We start from the raw sequence: 25,243 nt of genomic DNA, 5'->3' as shown, positions 1-25,243 counted from the left end.
GTTTACGCAGATTGTACATTACAGTCAGCATGACTTCGAAACTCACATATATGCTCACTTTTGTGGGGTTTCATTTTAAGTGTCCTCTAATATCAGCGGTCCCCAACCTCTGTTGCGCCACGGACCGGTTTATGTCCGACAATATTTTCAGGGACCGGTCTTTAAGGTGTCGCGGATAAATACAACAAAATAGAACCGGTACCAAAAAAATATATATATTTTTAACACACGGGAAAAGACCCAGGGAAACCGAGTTAACGATAAAGAAGATCAAAAACATAACGATAAAAACCCTGAAAACCATAAATTTCACACCCGAGTCTCGACTCCCGTGGCCCGGTACCAAACGACTCAAGGACCCGTACCGGTCCATGTCCCGGGGGTTGGGGACATGGACCGGTGTCCCCAACCCGTGTGTCAACCACACAAAAAGTGTTTATTGCTATACGATGACGTCGTTCTATCTGAGCAGTGTCGCTGCATAATTTTCTATCTTGGGTTTTGCACTTTGGCCAGCTTCAAAATGAGACTTTACTGACTAATGGGTGACATTATGGTGCGATTAAATCCATCTTTTATATTTCTAATCAATTTATTGTGGCCTCTTTTCATGGTCCTTCAATCCATGAAAGGTTTGTGTAAATGTACTGATTAATTCAGAAATGGGGAAAATCCACCAAAGACCTGACAAAAGGCCTGAGAGATCCATTTGGCCTTTCAGCTGATCCATCTACTGTTCGTTTATTGTGAGGAAGGGAAAAAGGGAAAGAACAAAGCTGAGGTATGCCAAATTACATAAAAAAATGACTGAAAATTACTGGCAACAGGTCTCATGGAGTGATGATTCTGAATTTGAAGCTTTTGGTCCATAAACTGTCCTCTTTAATTAAATGTTTAGCTTCCATTGAACAGTGGCTTGGTGACAACTACTTACAGTTGAACTCTGAGAAGTCAGAAACATTAATTATTGCCCCCGACAACCAGATATCTCTAATCAAACAGCATCTTGGTTCTCTTGGCTCATCTGTTCACCTGAGCCTCAGGTACCTTGGTGTGATGTTTGATTCTGCCATGTCCCTAGAACAACACTCTCGCCAGTTAATTAGGAACTGCCTTTTTCAGCTAAGAAACATCTCCAAACTGCGAACTTTGCTGTCTAAGTCTGAGTTAGAAATGGTTATTCATAATTTTATTTCTTCTCGCTTAGATTATTGTAACAGCCTTTTTCTTTGTTTGAGCAAAAGGAATCTTGACCGTCTCCAGTTAGTCTCCAGGCTTTTAACTAAGACACGGAAAAGAGAGCACATTACACCAGTGTTACGTTCATTACACTGGCTTCCAGTACATTTTAGAATTCATTTCAAAATCTTGGTACTGACTTTTAAAGCTTTGAATTGTGATGCCCCTGCTTACATTTCTGATCTTTTAGAACCCCACGCTCCCTCTCGCAGCCTGAGATCTTCTAATCAAAGGCTGTTGGTAGTCCCACGAACTCGTTTTAAGACCAGAGGAGATAGATCTTTTAGAGCGGTGGCCCCCAGGTTGTGGAATGCTCTCCCTACATTATTACGTTGCCTTGATTGTATTTATTCTTTTAAAAAGCAACTTAAGACTCATTTATTTAGATTTGCCTTTAATTAGATTTGTGCTGTGTTTTATTATTAATGTATTTAATGTATTTCTGTTTTATATTACTGTGAAGAACTTTGTGGTTTTTATCCTGTGAATAGTGCTATATAAATAAATTGATTTGATTTGATTTGGTTCAAATCATCTTTATAAAACAGAGGAGGTTAGGAGCAGCAGTCAGTGTCTACAGCCATCTGTAAAATACATCGGAGACTCTGTCGTCGTTTGGGGCTGCTGTGCTGGGGATATTGTGAGAATTGATCAACTTTTGAATGCAGAAGGTTACTGTCAGATTTTAAAAACTTGTAAAAAATAGCTACAAATGTTCCCCCTGAAAATTAAAGTTTTCTGAATAAAGTGTGACAAAACTTCCTGGTAATAACTAATGCTATCTAAAAATCAGGAAACTGATATAATATCAGTGGTTTTCTGTGTCCTGACCTGACAAAACGATAAAGTGCGCCTCATGTGAACACTTCAAGTTTATATAAATATTTGGTATGCACCAATTTGCATTTCAGGTGTATCGTGTACCACCTGGAGACCAGGATGCGTAAGGACGTGTGTTTTACAGTGATAGCATTGACATGGGTGCTGAGTGCCATCCTGGCTAGCCCTCTTGCCATCTTCAGAGAGTACGGCTCTTTCACACTGGAGCCCGGACATACCATACAGGTATATGCAGTCACACACCTACAACACCATGTTTCTGAATCAAATGTTTGTACAGATCGGTCCCCTCACTTCCCTCCTCATTCTTTCCCTTTGATCTTCCTGGTGCTGCTCACATCCCTCACGTTGCCTCCTCTTTCATCTCATCCTTCTTTTCTTCTTTCCTTACATCCGTTCCTCTCCAAACTCTTGTTTCCCTCCTTATTCCTGTTGTTCATAATCCCAGCCTCTCCGGTCACTGCAATCAAATGTAAACTATGTCAAAATTCTGATCTAGTCGCCAAAAGAATCCAATGGAAAAAATCCTTTTTTTTAGTAACTTTTCTAAAGCTTTTGATCATATATCACATAATCTTGATTACCTTTGGATTGGAGCAAACATTGTCTTGCCATTTTGTATGGACTTCTCATCTATTGGGAATACCCAAAGGGAAAAGAAAAAAAAACGTTGCGCAGAAAAACTGTAATGTAGTGTAACATCTTCTAGCATCTTCTTCTTGCCTTTTTAACCATGTGGCTAACATTAAATCCAGTGACCTGTGGGATATTAACCATGGTATTTAAAGTGTACCTTCATGTAACACAGACTAAACTCAACCAAACATCCCATTCTGTCCTCTGTCATAGGCATGTATGGAGAAATGGCCCGGGACAAACACAGATGGCACCATCTACAGCATCTCCATGCTTATCCTGCAGTATTTCCTCCCCCTGTCCATCATCTCCTTTGCCTACGCCCGCATCTGGTCCAAATTGCGTGGTCATGTCAGTCCAGCAGAGAGTGGTGTCAACAGCAGCGTCGCCTCCGAACGCCACCGCCGGCGCCGCAAAACCACCAAGATGCTGGTGACCATGGTGGTGGTGTTTGCCGTGAGCTGGCTTCCCTTCCACGCCTTCCAGCTGGCCACCGATATTGACAGCGCGGTGCTGGACATGCGGGACTTCCGCCTGCTCTACACCGTCTTCCACGTGATTGCCATGTGCTCCACCTTTGCAAACCCGCTACTTTACGGCTGGATGAACCGCAACTACCGCGCTGCCTTTCTCGCTGTCTTTAAATGTCGCAGTGGCGGCGAGAGGGAAAGGGGCGGCCGACTGGACAGCATTCACCCCGCTGGGGGAGGGGCAGGAGGGGGAGGCAGAAGGGCGAAGAAGATAGTCCTTGAAACGCAGGATGTGGTGTCTACATGCCTCAACGCCACTGATGTGTGAGATGCCGAGGAGGGATGGAGGAGAGGAAGACATGGAAGAGAAAGGAAGGAAAAGAATATTGCACATGGAGACAGAAGAAAAGAAGACCTAAAGATGTGTGAGAAAATAGAAACGGCACGAGTGAGAGGGAGCCAATGGGAGGGATTAAAGAGACCAAATATAGAGGAGAAGGCGGGGATGATTGGGGATTAGAAGAGGAAGAATGACAGTAGAAACGATGAAGAGCTGCTGAATGACTCAAAGTCTTCTTAAACAACTGAAACTGCATCTTTCTGAGGACATGACCTTGCTGTGATGGAAAATTTCCACACTGTAAAGACGTGCTTTGAGGGTGAAATTGTGTTTGAAGGATCTGTGACACTTAAAAAAAGCGGGCAGGCCTGTATGGAGAACAGATTAAGTAGGCACATTTTTATGGACAAAAAATAAAAAATGACCAAAAGAAATGGACTTTAAAATCTAGTCAGCACAGGGCTTTTTCTCCATCTTCAATCCACAGATGAAACATGTAACTCAAAAATATAATTTACAGTGGCTTACAAATGTGCTCTTACAGAAAGCTTGTGAATTTCTAGGCCACTGTTAAATCGATTAAAAGAAAAGCTGGGGGGGAATACAATTTGGATGCATGATGCAAGCTTGAGAAATTTCAGACACTGTTGTGAAAAATGTGCATTTGCTGTGGATTATCTGGAAATAAGCCAGATTGGAGGAGTGCAAAATAGAAAACACAGAGGTGCGCAAGAAGTAGATGTGGTCAAATTATTCATATTAGAAGTGAGATGCTTTGTTGTTCTTTTTTTTTTTTTTTAATTGGCGGAGAATAGAGAGCAAGGGAATCGGAGACAAGGGCCGAACTGTGATAAAGGGATCAGTAGGACAAAAAGACAAGAGTTAAATGTGGGATAATGAGGCAACGTAAAAAACAAAGGTATTTCAAATGAACTGTATCCAATTTAGAAAGAAACATCAGAGAAAGGATCCCTACTTTCAAGCTAACACACGAATGTTTGAATAAAATGAAAACTTGAGTGATTTACTTCCTTTTCTTTGATCACTTTAGCACCTTACTGAAGCCGTAAATTTATCACATTGCAAGTTTTCCAGTTACACAGACACAAAGACCAGGTCGTTATTTTACGCTTCTAATATTAATCTTATTTTATTCATCTTTGCTCAGTCTACCAAGTCTTTTTATTGAAACTCAATTACAGATGGAAGAAATATCATTAAAGTATGATTAGCTACATTAAAGCAAAACTCATTAGGTAGATATGCCATTTTTCAATAACTTTAATGGATGCTTTGAATTCCAAATAACTTCCACAAGTGAATAGTTTATTCATAGACTTTTACATGGATTTAGGGCACTACGTTTGCCCTCCACCAAGAATTTCCTTTTTAAAAGAAGCTCATCTTGTCACTTATACTCTTAAAATATGATTTTGATTCCTGAGTTCATAGCGCCACTGAATGTTTTGTGAGAAATCTTGTCAACCCTTCCAAACACAGTCTTACGGCAGTCTGTGAGTCATGACTAGCAGTCTATTAATTCACATTTCTGTGCACAAATCAGCTAACTGAACCCTCCCTGTCTTTCTGTTCTCACAAAGTCCTCCTTTGCAGACTCTAGCTAGACCTTGAAGTCATGCCATCTGGGATGAGTTCCAGTCCACAGACATTAAAAAAGATGGAAGCTTCTGGAAATGAAAATTGAAATCATTTACCAAATTTACCCTGTATCTACTTAGATTATGTAGCTTTGGATTCCAACCAAACAAAACTACAAAACTTCAACCAAATGGTGGCTTAGGCTAAATGTAATGCTGTGTTCACCATAAAGTCACATGAAACCTCACCAAGAGGTACCACATCTGTACATTTAAAAAAGTTTTCAAATTAAATTCAAATTACAAATTTGAAAGCCTTACAGCTGAGATTGCCCCATAGACTCTGGATTAGCCTGATGAAGGACAAACCAGAGCTAAATGATTCAACTTCTCTTTTATATGAAGACAAAACATAAAATGGGCTTTAAGTGAGCAAAGTCATAGAACCTCCTGATATCTTACTTACTGATGTTACAGTAACTTCTTTCTAGCACTCCATTACACTCTAGCTTTTGTTTGTGAGGTCACAATTCACCTTGAGTTTGGTGTTACTGCACCATTGGGAATAGGGCTACATCATTCCAAGAGGCAGAGGCTGGCCTACCCAATCCTGCATCAACTCCCTAGATAGACATTATGCCTCTATGCTATCAACAAGCACCTGACCTGTCCTTGCGATTCATCATAGAGCCAAAATATCCAGAGCTGTCAGCAGACTGAGTTCACTGTAATTCAAAAGGCTCCAACAACATTAACCTTTGTTCAGGCCTTCCTAAATAGGGTTAAACCCAAGAATTCCCAAATCCTAGGAACAACTAATCCACATCTTTTTACATTGAACATTTCAAGCATTGGTTTTCAGTCTGACTGGAAGTAAACACTGATCTCAGCCACCTGGAAATTGTTGGAAAATGGAGACCCACAGCTTGGTCTGCTGGTGGTGGTCTTTAATATTCCATGCTTAAAATGAGCATCTTGAGAAGACTGTGGTTCCACTGGTGGAATATAAATAAAATTTCACTTAAGTGAACCCAGTTAAGCTGCAATAGATTGCTTTTTCTAAACATCTGTTCAAACAAACACATGGAAAATCATGAAAAAAATCATCATGATTTCAAAAGAGTGTTCAACACAATTGTCATTGCTGGAGTCAAAATGAGCTAAAAAGAATTGCAACTGATTAAAACCAAGGGCAGAAGCATACGCAATAAAGTCAGAAAATGAATGGACTGCAATGATAATGTCCTTTCATCCAAATGCCAGTGAACTGCTTGCAATGCTTTGTCCCACTCGACTTCCTTTGACCCACCAAACTGCCAAACAAATTGTTTACTGCAGTCGGCCCTGTTTCCTCTCTCTGCTCCTTATGTACTGGCATCCATTCAGGTCACACAGCTAAGTTCCCTAAAACTCAACTGTTGTTGTTCAAAAGTTCCACAGAATCTGGTAACCATCCATCTATTTCTGACATATTTGTCTTCTATCCAGGTAGAAAGTAGCAGGGTGTTTTTTCCAAAACAATTGAAATATAATTGAACATGATTAAAATAATATACTTTAATGGTTAAAAATCTTCTCTTCATTCAGTCAACTGCTTCAGTGCCTTCCTTCAAAGACCTATTCCATAGGAATAGAAAGGAAGTTCCTCCAGCAAGATGAAACAGTTGGGAAGAGCAGGTAGTTAAAAATATCTTTGGGCCTCAATCAGACAGTCCTTTGGATGAGCCCCCCTTGGGGTCACATGGGAAAAATTTGGGTTCCCTGATGTATGTATTTGGTGTTCCATCAAAAAAACTCATTTGGCATTGGTTCCTAGCAAATTACAATGGTTATCTGTGGTTTGCACAGAAGATGCTAGCTTGTCTGTGTACACTCAGCACTTCCCAAGTAGTAAGGAAATTATGAAAAGCAGGACTTGAAGCACAGTTTCTACGGGAATGTAGACCGCACACCTTTACCATAAAGGTTGCACCTTTTGAAACAAGTTAAAACCTTTAAACTTCTTGGTAAGGTTTAGTAAAAAAAATCTTCGCAATTAACTTATGGAGTTGAAAACTTTAACTTAGTACGGTTTCAAAAGAACTCCTTAGCGGTTCATTTATGGTGTGAACGTGATGTGACCCCAATCCAAACCACCTACCAACTACTACCAAGTTTAAGTTAAAAAAAACATCCCGTAACCATGCATGCTTTGTATTCTCAATGGGAAATCAACTACTGGCAATACATATGACAACTTATAATGGCCACCTGTTATATTGACAACATTCAAATCAGGTGGTCTGCTTCTGTTGACCTAATATGGTGGGCTTAGTGTTAGTAAGATATGTCTAAATAATGAATAAGCATAAATAAGCATAATGAGCACATCCCTCATGCTGATCCAGTCTTGCACTATCCCTTTTCTCTTGCCCTTAGATATCCCACTATGTGCCTTGAGAGCTTGTTGTAGAAAAGAATCAATGTGTTTCTGGTCTGGGTTAAGTAACATAAATAAAAGGCTAAACTTACTATTTTTGGAAGGTAGGAATATTTCCCACAAGTAATATCAACATTTCGTATGTTTCCACACATAATGTTTGCTCTTAATTTTCTGTTAATTATGAACTAATTAGTTCCTTAGTTCAAATTGTTATTACCAACGGTTGTTTCTTTAAGAGTCTAAAATTTAATTGCCCAATTGTAATTCCAACTCTTAGGTTTCCCCTGGCAGGAGCTTCATCAACATACCAATTTGGTGCAGCTGGCTGATTGAAAAACGACCTGCACAAGGTGAATACATATCAGAGATAGAGATGTGAAAGAAAACTAATCAAAAGTAGACACTATTTCATTCTGTTTCAAAAACTGCAGATAAGCTCCTTCTTTTTTTTGGGGGGGGGGGGGGGGGGGGGGGGGGCTGAGTCTTGGTGTTCCTGACATCTATGCCTCTTTAAATCCTTCGATTAGAGGATCCTTTCTCTCTGAGCTGCATCACTGCTTCACCCGACCAGCAATCCCACAATCCCTCTGTTCCATCCCACTGAACCGATTTCTCTCTGTCCTCGTTTCAGCTCCTCGTCTGTCTCTTTTCCTCCTATGAATGCATGCATTAAGCAGCTAGAAATGGACAAAAAGTATATGAAAAATGTCAGTTTTATTTTGATAAGTCTAAGTGCTTAGACGCAAATACAAAAAAATTATGCCTGCAAAATTATGTGTCAAAACTAACAAAACCTGACCTGAATTATTGAATTATTTTTGTAAACAGTAGCAATTTTTAACCATAATGTGCTTTATTTAAATGACAGAGGTCTGACTTAAAGTCGTTGGGATGAATTTTCATTGCTATTATACTTACGCGGACATATAAAGCGCTTCAGAAGGGTAGGTTGAAGATACATGGTTTGCTCAGATTCCCCAGATCCCCAAATGAGCTATGTGTAAACATCAACATCCACTCTTGTCCACAGAGTGCTACCCCGAAACATCTTTGTTTTGGTGAACTGCTCCCTCATCTCAATGTCATTGGGTGTTTTTCAAGGAGGCATTTGGTTAGATGCCTGAAATAAGTTTCAGTTATGTCCACTTAGTTTTGTTTTTCAACAACATATGTAAGAACATGTGCTAACAATTGGCTAAATGCAACTACATTTCATCATAAGATCCAAAGTAATGCTCAATTACAGTTTTCCCAACAAAATAAATTATCCTCAGAGCAATCCACTGGGAAACTGTACTGGGTAAGGTTATGAACAGAGAATTTGCATTTATTATTATCAGAATACTTTTAGGGTTGCACTGATATGTAAGGCAGAGGGAACGCAAAAAGAAGAAAAGCAGCCATAAATCACTTTTTACAACTCAGTGATTGTATTCATTTTTGTAAGTTTGGTAATTGTAACTTTCAAGTTAACACATTATTCAAATTTTCAACCAACCTTTACCGCTCCTTTGGAGGCATTTTAAAAGGTTGGGTTTAAACAACACCCTCACAATGTTAAATATATTGAAAAGCTAAGAAACTCCCACTGATTCCAATATATTACTCAGCATGTTGAAAATTTTAAACAAATGGCTAACCAGTATATTCCATTAGGAAATAAGCATCATTTTCTGAAGATTTTACATGGACTTATGCATCCTCCCAATATAAATCTTCCAATTATAGCTAGACATTTTTTAAATTCCACAAATGTAGCTATATCTCATCCATCTAGCCATCTATCTGTCTTTTGCTTATTCAGTTCAGACCTTAGAATCTTGAAAAATGAAGGCAATTGGACTTCTTTAAGCTGCATTCTTTATTTAAGCTCATAAGATTAGCATTACTTGGATGATCGAGAACCTAAACACACATTTCCAGGTCAGTGTCATGGTCTAGCTTGGGCCTATTCTGATACCTTAGCAAAACAGGGGCATCTGTCTTTATTTCCCAGTACACAACATTAAAAGATGAACTGAAGAATAATAAAACTTGCCCCTACATCATTACCCAATGAAATCAGCTGTTTCATTCAGTCCCATTGCTCACATATGTATAAAAGCAAGCACCTAGCCATGCAGTCTGCCTTTAAAAACATTCATCAGTTGTTCTGAAGGGTTCACAGAACTTGAGCGTGGTAATTTAGCAGGATATCACTGTTGCAACAACTTCATGAAATTTCTTAAAACTCTTAGTTATTCCACAACAGCGTCTAGACCAATAAAGTTACATGTCCACTAAGAACTCTTCTGCTACAGCATTGGACTCTGATTTATCTTCCTCAAATGACCAACTAAGACCAAACAGAGTATCTTAATAAAGGTAAGCCTGGATGTTATTAACGTTGCTAGAAAGATACAAAAGGAGATGGGCCAATTGTTTCCAATTCTTTCCATTTTCTTCAGAGTTCTCAATTCATGTGATGTATGTCTTTTGACTCATATGAATTCTAAACACTGTCTATTAGTTTTTCAAATGGTCCAAAGTCTCCACAACTGTTTCTATGAAAAAATACAATAAAAACATCAGTGGAAAAAACTGTAGATGTGGCAAATACCATGGTACCATAGCTTAAAAATTCCTTTGAAATGAATCCAAAAATAAGACGAATAGATTTAACCTGCCAATAGGGAGTTTTCTGTTAGAACATAATGTCTTCAAACAAAATTCACCACGGGAGTCATGGTTTACTTCTTCAATGTGTTTTTTTTTTTTTTTTACCAACATTATTGTTCCATTAACTGTTATCTTGGGGAAAAATATTTTTCTTTTGGACTGCTTTAAAAAAAAATTAATTATATGACTTTTCCCTTTCACTGAGTTTCAAAGGTTAAATTTAAACAAATTAAAAATGAAATACTTTCATAAACCTCTGCTTTAAATGCTTCTGGTGATTAAATGGGCTGTCTTTTCTGTTTGTTTGTTTGCTTGTCTTATAAGAAAAGAGTTGAACAGATATTTAGCTCCTTACAGGTTATATTGTGCCAGTTTGTGACAGAAGGCCACAGATGCTGCTTGACCTTTATCAAATATGAATGTAAACTGCTTTGTAACATGGCTGTAATGTTGTATATTCTATAACTCTGTGTAAATATTGACTGTGTGAACGACTGTAACCAAGCACAAACTGTTGGCCTTTAACAGTGTCCAACAACAGATGTACTATTCTCAAGCACAAACGTGCCTCTGGACTCCTTCTGTGTGTCTGTGTCCTTTTATAACTAAAAACTGGAACTTACATACATCAAAAGTAGAATTTTTTATATCTCCAAGGTTATCTTGCAACCTCGAACAAACAAGTACCAAAAATTGTTCATAAACTGCATTTATTTTCTGAGATAATCCAAGCCCCTTCTTCTTTACCAGAGATGGGCAGTAACGTGTAATCCGATTACTTTTTTCAAGTAACGAGTAAAGTAAGGGATTACTATTGCAAAAACGGTAATTAGATTACCGTTACTTTCCTGTAGGAACGCTGCATTACTGCGTTACTAAAACCGTGATTTTTTTGTGAGAATGTCTCATGACAATGACGTAAGCAAGTGCGACGTTCGTGACAACAGCTGTGTGCAGATCAACAATGGATAATATATCGAGTGCGGGAGAGAGTATAAGCGTGCAGCGTTTAAAGCGTGGAAGTACTGACCTTACTTTGATGAGTTTGATTCCATAAAAAGTGACAAAGACATTAGTGTCCGTTGTGCGTGGGAAGAAAACTTCTTTTTACAGCGAAAAAAAACCCCTAAACTTCTGAGCAAGCACCGAGTGCGCTACGACGTAATGGGAAATTCACAGAGAAACTCGCGGATTCTTCAACTGACTGCTGCGGCACACCTGCACCAGGGTAAACCTCCGCCTACCCAACTCCTGCTTTACAGGTGAAAATAGAGCAACAGGACCGCTAGTCTTTGATTTTATTTGTTTTCTGCTGTGTTTTACTTGCATCTATTTGAAAGACTGAGTGTAAACACACAAAAAAATATTTTATATTATGTGCAGAAAATAGGTTTAAATGTTAAACAAATTTCTTCCAGTCAGAGAATGTTGCATATAATTATTGATGCATAAAGTTAAAAGATTAACTAATAAAACAAGTTTTAAAAAGAAACTTTTCCATTTGATTACATTTTGTATGATGGATTATGTAGAAAAAGTAGAATTGGGCTAAAAGATCTATCGCTTTATCACCTATTCAGCTATTGTAAATTGTGTTTTTAAAAAGTAACTAAGTAACTAAGTAATTAATTACTTTTGAAAATAAGTAATCAGTAAAGTAATGGGATTACTTTTGGGGGGAAGTAATCAGTAATTCGTTACTGATTACTTTTTTCAAGTAACTTGACCAACACTGTTCTTTACATTTCATAAAGGCTCACCAAAGTTAAACAATAGAAGACAATGGAGGAAGAAAAAGAAACATGCCTGGACTAATTAGTTTCAATTTCAGCTGCAACAGTCATGGCAGCGTCAAAATTTGGCACTAACAATATGAAAGCATGGATCCATCCAGATTTGTATCAACGTGGGTGGTGGTGTAATGGTGTGTGGAATATTTTCTTAGCACATGTTGGGCCTTTACTAGTAATTTTGCATTTATCACAGTCTATCTGAGTATTGTCCATCCTTTTATGACCACAATGTGCCCGTTTCCTTATGGCTGTTTCCAGCAGGATAAGCTCAACATGTCATAACGCTCAGATCATCTCAAATGGGTTGCTTGAGCATGACAATGAATTTACTGGTACTCAAATGGTCCCAACAGTCGCCAGATCTCAATTTAGTGTAGCACCTTTAGGAATGTGTTGGAACAGGAGATTCACATCATTGATGTGCAGGTACAGTGTAATGCTATTGTGAAAAAAATTGAGGAATGTTTCCAGCCCTTTGTAAAAATCTGTTTAATTGAATTCAGTTTTGTTCCAGAGAACCAGGAGAGCATCCATCTGCCATGACCGGTAATCTGTGCCACAAAGAAAAGGGAATACAACCTGGTACTTGCAAGGGGTACCCAATAAAAGCCATCCAAAATTGTTACTACTACTAATCATACTTGTTCAAGGTTCAGCACCATTTTTGTAACTCCAATATAGAGGAAAGTCCAGCACTTACAAAAAGCTCTGCATTACTATTTTAGGACTTCCTTAACAATAAGGCGAAATTGTGTGTATCTATTTATGGGTGACTGAAGCTGAAATGGAGCAAACCCATTTGCCAATAAATGATGGATGCGCTCTTGATACATCTATGAATAGATCTGATAGTAGTATCAATGCCAGGGATGCTGATTATTTCCATTTTCTGTCACAGAACACTGATGGTTTCCCAAAGCTTTCAGGGTTGTTTTTTCTTTCTTTTTTTTAGCCTTTTAGACACTTCAGCAACCTCAAGTGTAATTCCTCATGGAAATACACTCATCACAGATTGGAAGGGTAGAAGGAGCAGATTGAAATTGGACCCTCAAGCTTGCCAAATGATGAATTCAGAGTAATGGCATTTGCCTATCAGACTGGCACAAACGTTTTCCTCCATTTACATGCAAAAGCTGAATTTTGTCTTTAATTTTTAAGGGAGGAGATGAAACCATAATGATAAATGCTCTGGACTGGATTAAATAACTGCATTATTAAAAGCAATAAATCCCATCCAAATATAGTGGCTCAAATAAAGTTTTTTTTTTAAAATCCCAAAAAACAACTTTATAGATATTCTCTGATGGTGTATTACTATTACAGCTTCAGTAATAAAATGTGAAACAATATTTTGTTAATTTCCTTTTAGGTGCACAAATACAGGGTTATGCACCGAGTGCTCTGATTACCACTGGGACAACTGTTACCTTCACCCTCTACATCTTCTAGAGTTCTTGTCTCAGCCCTTGGTATTTCTCCACCTCGTCATGTTCCTTCTTTCTAATGTTGATATCATTCAGTATAGCTACATCTACAAGTAACCTGGCCTAAAACATACTCTCTCACCACCTTTATCGTACTTTTTGTCACGGCTGGGGCAGCAGTCGTGTAGTGGAATGAAAAGGACCCAAAATGCAGGCAACTGACTGATGAAGAGTGTGACGTTTATTTACAAGGTGGGATAGTGGCAAGCAAGCAGTGAGGCATGACAAATAACTGAAGAAACCTAAACTGGGAGAACTAAATAACAAACCTGAGAGCATACCAAAGGGGTGCAGGGCAGAGAGACGCAGAGACAGGAACGAAACACCATAGAACGCAGACGAGCCGACGACGAACATAGACCGACACCCACTCTATATACACACACGGTAATCGGGTAATCACACACAGGAGGGAAGAACAGCTGATCTGAATACACATGATGGCTGTATTATTAAACAAATATGTAAGACTGCGTTCTTCCATTTGCGCAACATCTCTAAAATTAGAAATATCCTGTCTCAGAGTGACGCTGAAAACTAGTTCATGCATTTATTACTTCCAGGCTGGACTACTGCAATTCATTATTATCAGGATGTCCAAAAAACTCACTGAAAAGCCTTCAGTTAATCCAAAATGCTGCAGCAAGAGTACTGACAGGGACTAGAAAGAGAGAGCATATTTCTCCTGTTTTGGCTTCCCTTCATTGGCTTCCTGTTAAATCCAGAATTGAATTCAAAATCCTGCTCCTCACATACAAGGTCTTAAATAATCAGGCCCCATCTTATCTTAATGACCTTGTAGTACCATATTACCCTATTAGAGCACTTCGCTCCCACTCTGCAGGCCTACTTGTTGTTCCTAGAGTATTTAAAAGTAGAATGGGAGGGAGAGCCTTCAGTTTTCAGGCCCCTCTTCTGTGGAACCAGCTTCCAGTTTGGATTCGGGAGACAGACACTCTCTCTACTTTTAAGATTAGGCTTAAAACCTTCCTTTTTGCTAAAGCATATAGTTAGGGCTGGACCAGGTGACCCTGAATCCTCCCTTAGTTATGCTGCAATAGACGTAGGCTGCCGGGGGATTCCCATGATGCATTGAGTTTTTCCTTTCCAGTCACCTTTCTCACTCACTATGTATTAACAGACCTCTCTGTATTGAATCATATCTGTTATTAATCTCTGTCTCTCTTCCACAGCATGTCGCAGCAGATGGCCGCCCCTCCCTGAGCCTGGTTCTGCCGGAGGTTTCTTCCTGTTAAAAGGGAGTTTTTCCTTCCCACTGTCGCCAAAGTGCTTGCTCATAGGGGGTCATATGATTGTTGGGCTTTTCTCTGTATCTATGAAGCGCCTTGAGGCGACATTTGTTGTGATTTGGCGCTATATAAATAAAATTGAATTGAATCGAATTGAATTATCCCAATTCAGGATCTGCAGCCTTAAAGGCCGCATTTTAAGGCCAATTACGTCACCGCAACGCGACGAAGCCTGTCCCAATTCGAAGGCTGCTCGAAATGCGGCCTTCAAATGCGTCCTTAATTTCCCTGAATTTTAAGGACGTGGCGGTGTAGACTTCGTGGCCCAACATATCCCAGAATGCATAGCGTGGCGGTGGGTGTGGATAATTTTGCCGGAAAAAAACGGCGGATGAGGGGCACCCGAAGAGTAAACTTTAAGTAAGTACTGAATATTATGTCACTTATTTATGTGCAAATGTTTAATAACGAAGAACATGAAAACATTACTGTTGGCCACATGTCGGCAAAGTTATGTGACATTAGTGACGTTTGTACTAACTTGGTTTTAAAGCCTTTACTTTAAAATATACGCCGTTCAACAGCTGACCTTAATCAGAGAATGATCAAAGCTCATGTAGAAACAAACAAACAAATGAACAAAAGATGTTCTCCTTCATTTCTGTCAAACAAAGCTGTATGAAACGTTTCCAGCTGTTAGTATCATGGTTGCTAGGCAACCTGTGCAGCGCAACGGAGGCTAGACCGTCCCATTTCACAAGCCTCGCACTTCCGGCCTTAGCAGTCTTTAAGTACGCGGCCCTTGAGGATCGTTGAGGCTGCGTACTTTAAGGCTGCAGACCCTGAATTGGGATACAGCCGACGACTGGAGGACACAAGCTGAACACAATGACAACAGACAGAGACCTTCAGAATAAAACAGGAAATCTAGAACACGAACCGGACACGAGGGGGGAGGACACAGAATACCAAAATCAGAATAACTAGAACAGAGGAAAATAATCATAAAACACAAAACGCTGGGTCAACGACCCAGCACCATGACACCTTTTGATTATTGAGACCATCATTTACAAAATTAGCATCATTCTGTATTCATAAAGACTGAAAACTAACAGTTAAAATAATTAACTCTTCAGCAAAATGTTTACTGAGGTCATAGATCAAGTGAGCAGCAAGGTTGTTTTACCACAGACACCTAAAAGATTTGACTTATTTTTGCAACCACATAGGCTGTGCTCTGCTGGATACTGAAAATAATGCTGCTTTGAGGCACTTCCACTCTTCAGGTCCCTATGCAGTCTACCTTTCAAACATTTTTTTTAAAAAGACAATAAAAGCTCAGCATCCATCACCACATCATCACCATTTAATAGCAGCAGAAGACATTATTAATGGCTTGTACATTTGTAGTAGCACTCTAAAACCCGCCAGCCTCATTTTTTTTCTGCTAGAGATCTTACAGGAAATTGTAACAAGGGTCCTCCAACACGATTCTCACAGTAAGGTTGCCTTGTACTGTGACCAACTGTGCACCGCAACCACTTCTCCCATTGTCAGCACACTGAGCTTAAATTTTCAGATCTGAGTGGCCTTCACTTTTTCTCTTCGATCCCTCTCCATTAGCACAAGCTGAGATGGAGTATCTGAACTCCTCTCTCAATCTCTGTTATACTGTCACACTCACTCACCCATTTCGTCTGGATATGAGTGCACAACAAAAGCACTCCCACAGAGCACATTTACTCTGCGGCATTTTGTTGTTGTTGTTTTTTACACAACTTATCGAATATTTCATGTAACAATATTCAGTCTTGCTGTTTGATAGTTGCTGATGTTGAGAAAGTATTAGTTTCTTCTGCAAAGTTTATAGAGAGGTGCTTTGGAGGGTGTCCAGAGCTAATGGGCCCCGTTGTAGCCAAAGTTTAAAAATCTAAGTCCACTGGGTAAAAGTTTTGACATGTTTTCAATGAAAGGGGGAGAGGCAGTAGATACAATTCCATTTTAAGATCTTCTCACCAAAATAGTTGTGGCCAATTTAAGGGAAGTTGGATTACTATAAAATGAACATACTCTCCATAGACTGGCTGTGGGCACAATTAGTGATTACACCATATGGTCAACAATGCGCGTAGTTGATGTCCTTGTGTTGGCAATGTATCATATACGCCATGTTAATATTAATCTAAGATCGCCATGCCATAGCTTTGCAAGTTTGTGGGGATACTGAAGTGCAGCTCTTCCTATAGTCGAGTAAGTGTGGCTAAAGATGAAACACAGGACTTTAACCCATGAAAATGGGGTTTGTGTGCTGTGTGAACTCAAAATTAAAGACATGGCGGATTTATTTTTAATTAGCTGTTGACAAGAAAAAAAAGTGGCTTTTGTTCAGATAAACTTTTTCCAAGTTTTTCCAAACTCATCTCATTTACCATCTTTTTACCCATAAAGCAAAATGATAACTGTTAAAACATAATTTGCCCATTCCAGCAGGATTCCTACAGATCCTACACAATTTTTTAAACACATTTACTTCATCTAAAATTTGACCTTCAATCTTTCTGAAGGTTTTGTTTTGTTTGTTTATATTTTTGTAAATTATAATAGTTTAGGCTTGGCAGTTATGGCAAGTTTACAGTTGTGTGGGACAAAGAGGGTTTTCTGAGTTGCAGTTCTATATCTACTCTGACCTATTTACTCTAAGCAGATACTAATTAGTTCTAAGTGGAAATACATGGGTCTCTATGGTTCTAATTGTGAAGAACTTTCATTCGTCTTCCAGCTTGAACATGAGATAAATAAAGAGGCAGCAGCTTGTTTTAACATGAAGGAAATGTTTTCCCGTTATAATATTAATCTAATTGCAAACTACAGCCAACAAAGCAAACAAAAACAAGGTTGAAGAACACTTATGTCAAAACATTTAAAACTGAAAAATTAAATACCTTCTCAGATAACTGAAAAGTAAAAGACAATCATGCTGCATTTTTCAAAGTATGTTTAACAGGCAGGTTTGAGGTTACAAGAGCATGCAGTGCAGTGAAGAAATGTGGTGGTAGAACAACGTGAGATTATGTTGAAAAGTTACGTTCCCCAAGAAGAGCACATTTGTTTGCATCTAATGTCTGAGATGGCAAGCTGATTCACACCCACATCCTTTGCATTATGGCAACATGTGGACATAATTATCCGGTTCTCAAGAGATCACGTTTAATTACATTTATGTTCTAACTTGTCACGGCCAGGCGGATCAGCTGCACGCTGATCAGCACTCTTTGTTTCTCTCTCTCTTCCTCTTCTCTCTCGCCGGGGCGGAACTCACTGTGGGTTCACGCCCTCGGCCCACGCCCTCGGGAGACGAGACACCTGGGTCTCATTAAGGGGAGCAGCATTTAAGCCAGGGGGTGACTGCTGTTCGTCGCTGGATCGTTGTCTACCACGCGTTAGTGAAGTCAAGCTACAGCAAGTTTAGTTAAGAGTGTTTTCCTTTGTGCGTCGTACTTAACCCTGTCTCCCTGTCTACAGAGCTTCCTGGATTTTCCCCCGTGTGATTCCCGTGTGGCAGTGTCGGAGTGTGAGCCTGTGATCGTGTGAGTGGATAATCTGAAGAACGCGTGCTTTCCCCTGGACTTCCCTGGAGACCCTTTCTCCCCCCACTCAGCTGTATATAGCACCCCCCCCCCCCCCCCCCCCGCACATTCTTGTATATACACCTGGTGAATTCAATTCAATTCAATTCAATTTTATTTATATAGCGCCAAATCACAACAAAAGTCGCCTCAAGGCGCTTCATAGATACAGAGAAAAACCCAACAATCATATGACCCCCTATGAGCAAGCACTTTGGCGACAGTGGGAAGGAAAAACTCCCTTTTAACAGGAAGAAACCTCCGGCAGAACCAGGCTTAGGGAGGGGCGGGGCCATCTGCTGCGACCGGTTGGGGCGAGAGAAGGAGGACAAGATAAAAGACATGCTGTGGAAGAGAGACAGAGATTAATAACAGATATGATTCAATACAGAGAGGTCTATTAACACATAGTGAGTGAGAAAGGTGACTGGAAAGGAAAAACTCAATGCATCATGGGAATCCCCCGGCAGCCTACATCTATTGGGGCATAACTAAGGGTTCAGGGTCACCTGGTCCAGCCCTAACTATATGCTTTAGCAAAAAGGAAAGTTTTAAGCCTAATCTTAAAAGTAGAGATAGTGTCTGTCTCCTGAATCCAAACTGGAAGCTGGTTCCACAGAAGAGGGGCCTGAAAACTGAAGGCTCTCCCTCCCATTCTACTTTTAAATACTCTAGGAACAACAAGTAGGCCTGCAGAGCGAGAGCAAAGTGCTCTAATAGGGTGATATGGTACCACAAGGCCATTAAGATAAGATGGGGCCTGATTATTAAGACCTTGTATGTGAGGGGCAGGATTTCAATTCTGGATTTAACAGGAAGCCAATGAAGGGAAGCCAAAACAGGAGAAATATGCTCTCTCTTTCTAGTCCCTGTCAGTACTCTTGCTGCAGCATTTTGGATTAACTGAAGGCTTTTCAGCGAGTTTTTTGGACATCCTGATAATAATGAATTGCAGTAGTCCAGCCTGGAAGTAATAAATGCATGAACTAGTTTTTCAGCGTCACTCTGAGACAGGATATTTCTAATTTTAGAGATGTTGCGCAAATGGAAGAACGCAGTCTTACATATTTGTTTAATATGTGCGTTGAAGGACATATCCTGGTCAAAAATGACTCCAAGGTTCCTCACAGTGTTACTGGAGGCCATCCAGAGTAAGAATCTGGTTAGATACCATATTTCTAAGCTTTTCAGCGCCGAGTACAAGTAAATAAACCCTTCTTGCGAGCATCAGAACCGGAGTCCTGCGCTTGAGTCCTCCTCCAAACCGTAACACTAACTGGTGAAAGGATTATTCAAGAAACAACAGTAAAATTGCAAGCAAACCTTCTGTTGTTAGAAATTCCAAGAAGGACATCTGAAAGATGGAAAATTTAAAAATCCGACATCGCCCTAGCTTATTCTTAGTTGAAGTAGAATTTCTGGACACTATATGTATTTATTATTTAAAATAAATATCTCACCTGCAAAACACTGCTCTCTATACCTTGGATTATTTTGGTTATGAGAAATCAGATGTTTCTGGAAGACATAAAATAGCTTGTTACAATGGACAAAAGAAAATTGTAGATTTTGTAAAATTGTTCAAATGACATAGAAGGGCTTTTGAGGACAAGAACCTTCCAACAACATTTAGCTTAGAAAACGTAGACCATGGGTCCCCATGTTGACTCAGGATCAGGGGCAGATGTTGTAACAGCAGATACAATTCTACAATGTGTTGCTAAAAATATCATCTAGATCTATTTTTTTAATGGACGCCAATGGGGCAAGAAGTCCAGCTGACCATCATAAATATCAGTGACACTGATGTTCAGTCACATTTATCTGATCTGAATGTTCCTCATAGGATATTTATACAAAAAGAAAAACAGCAGTTTCAAAAAGAAGAAGTAGGGAGCTCAAACACAGTCATAGATGCCAATTAGAAGACATTTAAGCTAAATATGTAATATGGAATGAAAATAGGGAATATGTAAATCACAAGGGGGATGAGGCGAGACATACACAGAGGACAAGATAGACTTACACAGAAAACAGGGAATGACACATAAACAGGGAACCATGGATGATGGATAAAACTAAAACCTGACTAAGACATACTAAAAGTAAACACTAGAACATAGGTGTCAAACTAAGGCCTGCGGGCCAAATTTGGCCCGCAGCCTAATTACATTTGGCCCGTGAAGCCATACCAAATTATTATTAGAGCTGGCCTACTGGTATTATACAGCTAATATATATATTGTTTAGTATTAAGCTTTGCTTGTCCCATATTCAGTTTTTCAGCAAAACTTGTTTGAGTCCATAAGAAGAGATTCATTCTTAAATCTGGAGGAAGATTTTTTTTCAATAAATATTAATGTTAGCCCGCGACCTTGTTCCAGTTTTGAATTTTGGCCCACTGCGTATTTGAGTTTGACACCCCTGCACTAGAACTTAACATTTCTCTAATACAGCAAAAAACAAATAAAAAAAGGAAAAAACACTCAAAATGCTGGGCCACTGACCCAGCACCCTGACAGGATCTGGTCAACAGTGCCTGGTGTATCCCTAAGGTTGAAGCATGTATCCCCAATGCTAAGGCACCAGAGATCCGTGGACAGTCACTGTCCTTAAAAACATTACAAAGATGAGAACATTCATGACAAGCCAAAACAACATCAAAGCACACCAACAGTTGTAATGTCCTCTGTTCATTAGAGCAGAGTTGCTTTGTAGCACATTTAGATAATAGCTTATTTCCATCTGCAGTTCCTGGGCAGATATAAACATCACATATCTTTGACGTTGGACACACACGTTAAATCTTTGGTTCGCTCTTGTTTTTACCATTTAAGAAATATTGCTAAGCTGAGTCCCATTGTGTCACGTTCCGAATTGGAAATGATTATTCATGCTTTTGTTTCATTTCGCTTAGACTATTGTAATTCCTTGTATACTTGCTTAAGTAATGCCTTCCTGGAATGACTGCAGGGTGTTCAGAATGCTGCTGCTAGGCTTCTGACAAAGCATCACAAATACTCCCATGCCACTCCCCTGCTGATTCAACTGCATTGGCTCCCTGTCAAGTTCAGGGTCCAATTTAAGATCATAATCATGACTTATAGGGCCCTGCACGGTGTAGCTCCAACTTACTTAAGGGATCTTCGTCTTTCCTATCACCCCAGCAGGTCCCTGAGGTCTTGTGACCAGGGGTTGCTGGCTGTCCCGCATACAAGGTTAAAAACAAAAGGTGACAGAGCATTTGGATCAGTGGCTCCCAGACTCTGGAACTCGCTCCATTTGAGTTTGAGATCTGTGGACTCAGTCATGTCTTTTAAAAAGCAATTAAAAACCTATCTGTTTAAACTCGCTTTTGGTTGATTTTGTTTTGTTTTAGATTTTAATGTCTGTTTTCTGCCTCTGTAAAGCACTTTGTGATTTTATCTTGAAAGGTGCTATATAAATAAAATTGTATTTATTTATTATTTATTTACAGTGTTGGGGAGTAACGGAATACATGTACCGCCGTTACGTATTTAAAATACAAAATATGAGTAACTGTATTCCGTTACAGTTACCGTTTAAAAAGGTGGTATTTAGAATACAGTTACTTTGTTGAAATAAATGGATTACACGGCGGTACTTTCCTGTTTCATATTGTCACGGGTCAGGACTGTTTGGTTTGTCACTCCCCAATCCGTACCGGAAACCCGAACGGTACCGCATGCGCGAAAGGTGTCTACTTCCGGTCGTAGCGTTTTACGATAGTTATGGGTCAGAGTATCTGTTAAGATGTTAAGAATAATAAGTATATCTTAAAATGTTTGCAATAATGAAGCATTTCAGTACAATGTAGACAAAAACGAAAAATAAAAAAACAGTTACGGATTGGGACTCCCCAATCCTTACTGCGCATGTGCAAAGTCGGACCGTACAAATCGGGTCTACCCGATCCGTAACGCGCATGTGCAGGGGTTTTCTTCTTCTTCTGTTTGTTTAATGGCAGTTTACTCCCCAGTGTATGAGCATACTGCCACCTACTGACCAAGCGAATGAACCCTATTGTAAACTGAATTAGCGTCATTACAAACATGTGTTAAATTTGATTTAGTGATAGTCGAGTGTGTTTATGCTTGTCTGTGTGGAGAAGATTGATTGGAATAGTGATGATGATGTCCGCTTACACTGTCAATTGTCAGTAAACACTTAATCTGGCTGATGAATCTACACGTGACATATTACAAAGTCTATATTATTAACTCTGTAATTAGGCGCCATTCTTCTTATTTTACGGCGCTGTTGTTCAATCGGGAACGTTCTCTGTTGAGGAGAAAAGCATGAATTTGTTTGTAAACAGATTATCCATTGTTTAAATGTTCCGGTAGTCAAAAAGGAGGCAGAGCTGCTGAGAAATGCTAAGAGCTAACTGGGCGCTAACCGTATCATTCAAATATATTGAATGTCGCAATGTTGGCAAAGAGAGGAAGTGACGTAGGATTTGCGCATGCGGGGTACCGATCGGGTTTCCGGTACGGATCGGGTAGCGACAAGGTTTTGTTTGACAGCTACGTTCTGTTGTTCCAGGCGGCAGCGTTGCGGTTGCCATGGTTACAAGGCGACGCTCTCTCTCTCTCTCTCTGCGTCTTTCCTGGTGAGAGAGCGCCTGTTGTTGTTGTTGTGCTAAGCTAACAGGCAGAATGCTACAGGTATAGCTCTAAAGGATGTAGCATTATAGGCAGTGTAGTCCGTGCTGCAGGGAGAATGGACTGCTGTACCCGTTATGTGTCTGTGAGCGAGGGAGGGAGAAAAAGGAAAAGTACGAGCTGTCATCGAGCAAAAACGGGAGCTGGAAGCATGTAAATATAATAATAACCACTGCAGCCAAGAAGAGTGCCTGACGAGCCCAGTTGTAAGTAAGCTATTAAGACTCGACTGTACACCGTGTTCGTGTTTTCCTCCAAAAACAATAAGTTCCGTTGGAGCAGCCTTTCAACGCCTCTCTCTGTCTCTCGCTAGCAAAGTTGACCCAGACAACAAAGTAAAGCTAGTTTTCGGCTACGAGCCCGACACAGAACCCACCGTATTAGCCAGAGGTCCCTTTACTACGGTTCGGAGCCGCGGACCTTCAGTAACAGTAATAAATCACAGCAATAGTACATTCATGTAGTTGTAAACAGCATGATAATATATTAAGTAATCCAAAGTATTCAGAATACGTTACTCTCATTGAGTAACGTAACGGAATACGTTACAGAATACATTTTGGGGCATGTATTCTGTAATCTGTAATGGAATACATTTTAAAAGTAACCTTCCCAACACTGTTTATTTATAAGCTACAGATACTTTCATGTAGCTTGGACACCACAGAACACAAACATCTTAATATGTCTCTATATTATTGAACGTATGAAGAGACAAATGTAGTTTGTTCTGTAATGTGTTTTCAGTGGATTAAGACTATAAAGGCGCTTTAACCTTTGTCTTCTAGCCACGGTGTTTACTCTTAGGCATGTCAGCATCCAGTCTTTTTCTTTATTATTTGGCAGAACAACCTGGATATGTTTGCTCTTCCGTTTTGAGCTTTGTGTTACAATGTCCAACAATTAGAAAATCCTAAAGGAGTGAAATTTTACCTACAAGCTCGCTCCGTGTGGTTATTGACAGAGAGAAGTGAGCAGAATAGGTAAGGAAAGTAAAGTGAGAGGAAAATACAGACAGAGGAAGAGGTATTGATTGAAAACTGTGGGGAGCAGAGAGGAGGAAGAGATGGAGAATGACTGACAAGAAAATATTGGAGAGTGGATGGAGAGAGATCGGTGTCTCTGCACAGGGGAGACGGAGAGTAATAGCTTATTTCATCCCATATGTCCCCTATTGTCTTGAGTTGATGGGATAATTGTCGGTGGCATTGACCCTTAATGACTGAGGCTAGCAGATGGATGGAAGAGAATTATAGGCTGCTGACATGGATTGATATGGCGTATTAAGGTCTACATTATGATAATGCAAATGATTTTCCATAAGTGCTTCTCTAACCGAACAGTGAAGGATGATAAAGAACGATGTGGCGATTCACAGAAATGGTCATTAGAGTGTGGAGAACAAAAATCTCATTAAATCCTTTATCTGTTCACAGAGCATGTCTGGTCTGATGTCAGCTACTGACAAGAAACAAAGAGCATCTCACTATGAATCTGTCTTCATCTCAAATTACAAATAAGCAAATTTATCTCATAAATGTTGAGTCCATTGAACGTCACAAAAATCAGCCATGTGTCATGTTAAATTGAACTAATGAGGAAAAGAAAATCAAGCCTTCAGGCACCAATATAGAGCTAACCAGAACATTTCTATTCCATGTGCACAGCACAGTTCAAACCCGGTCAGTTCATCAGTCATATCTAAATCATGATTGTAACTCCTGGGTTAAAGAGAAGCCAGCGCAAAAGTGCCCTAAATCTGTATTTTTTCCATTGGCCAGCAGGGGTTGACCTCTTTGGAAGTCGGAAAAAGGAACTTCATTCTCAATTGATCGATGTCTGCAGTAAACACTTACTTACAATCTCAGTTACTAGTGTCAGGTGATATTTAATACAACATGATGTTTGTTTTGCACATTATAGTTCAAAGTAAAGTCAAAAAGCACAACAACCTAAGGTATGAACCATCCAGTGCTCTGGTTCCAAATGTCTCAGTGGCTACGTCCACGACCTCTATATCAATTGTACTTTTCACTAGTTAAGTAATAACCTAACCATACTGTTTCTGTGTCCAAATGTTAGCTGGGTTCAGTTTTAACAAAGACATTGTTGAATGATAAATATACTGTTAACCAAACTTTCAGGTTAAGGTAAGCAAGGTAAGCATTACAAAAAAAACAAACAATCAAACTATAAATA

General features: G+C 39.6%; 1 protein-coding gene across 1 annotated transcript in view; it reads left to right on the top strand.

Moving 5' to 3' along the window:
- Nucleotides 1-8,944, top strand: part of npy2rl (neuropeptide Y receptor Y2, like) — an 87,200-nt gene extending 78,256 nt beyond the window's left edge. The window contains exons 5-6 of the mRNA XM_085145263.1: nucleotides 2,151-2,304; nucleotides 2,929-8,944. Of these exons, the coding sequence (XP_085001389.1) occupies nucleotides 2,151-2,304; nucleotides 2,929-3,513 (739 nt within the window). The 3' untranslated portion in view covers nucleotides 3,514-8,944. The remainder of the gene's footprint in view (nucleotides 1-2,150; nucleotides 2,305-2,928) is intronic.
- The last annotated feature ends 16,299 nt before the right edge of the window (nucleotides 8,945-25,243 follow it).

This window comes from Neolamprologus multifasciatus, chromosome 3, assembly GCF_963576455.1.
Source record: "Neolamprologus multifasciatus chromosome 3, fNeoMul1.2, whole genome shotgun sequence".
In the NCBI taxonomy this organism is placed as follows: domain Eukaryota; kingdom Metazoa; phylum Chordata; class Actinopteri; order Cichliformes; family Cichlidae; genus Neolamprologus; species Neolamprologus multifasciatus.
This window is presented reverse-complemented; position numbering and strand designations above follow the sequence as displayed.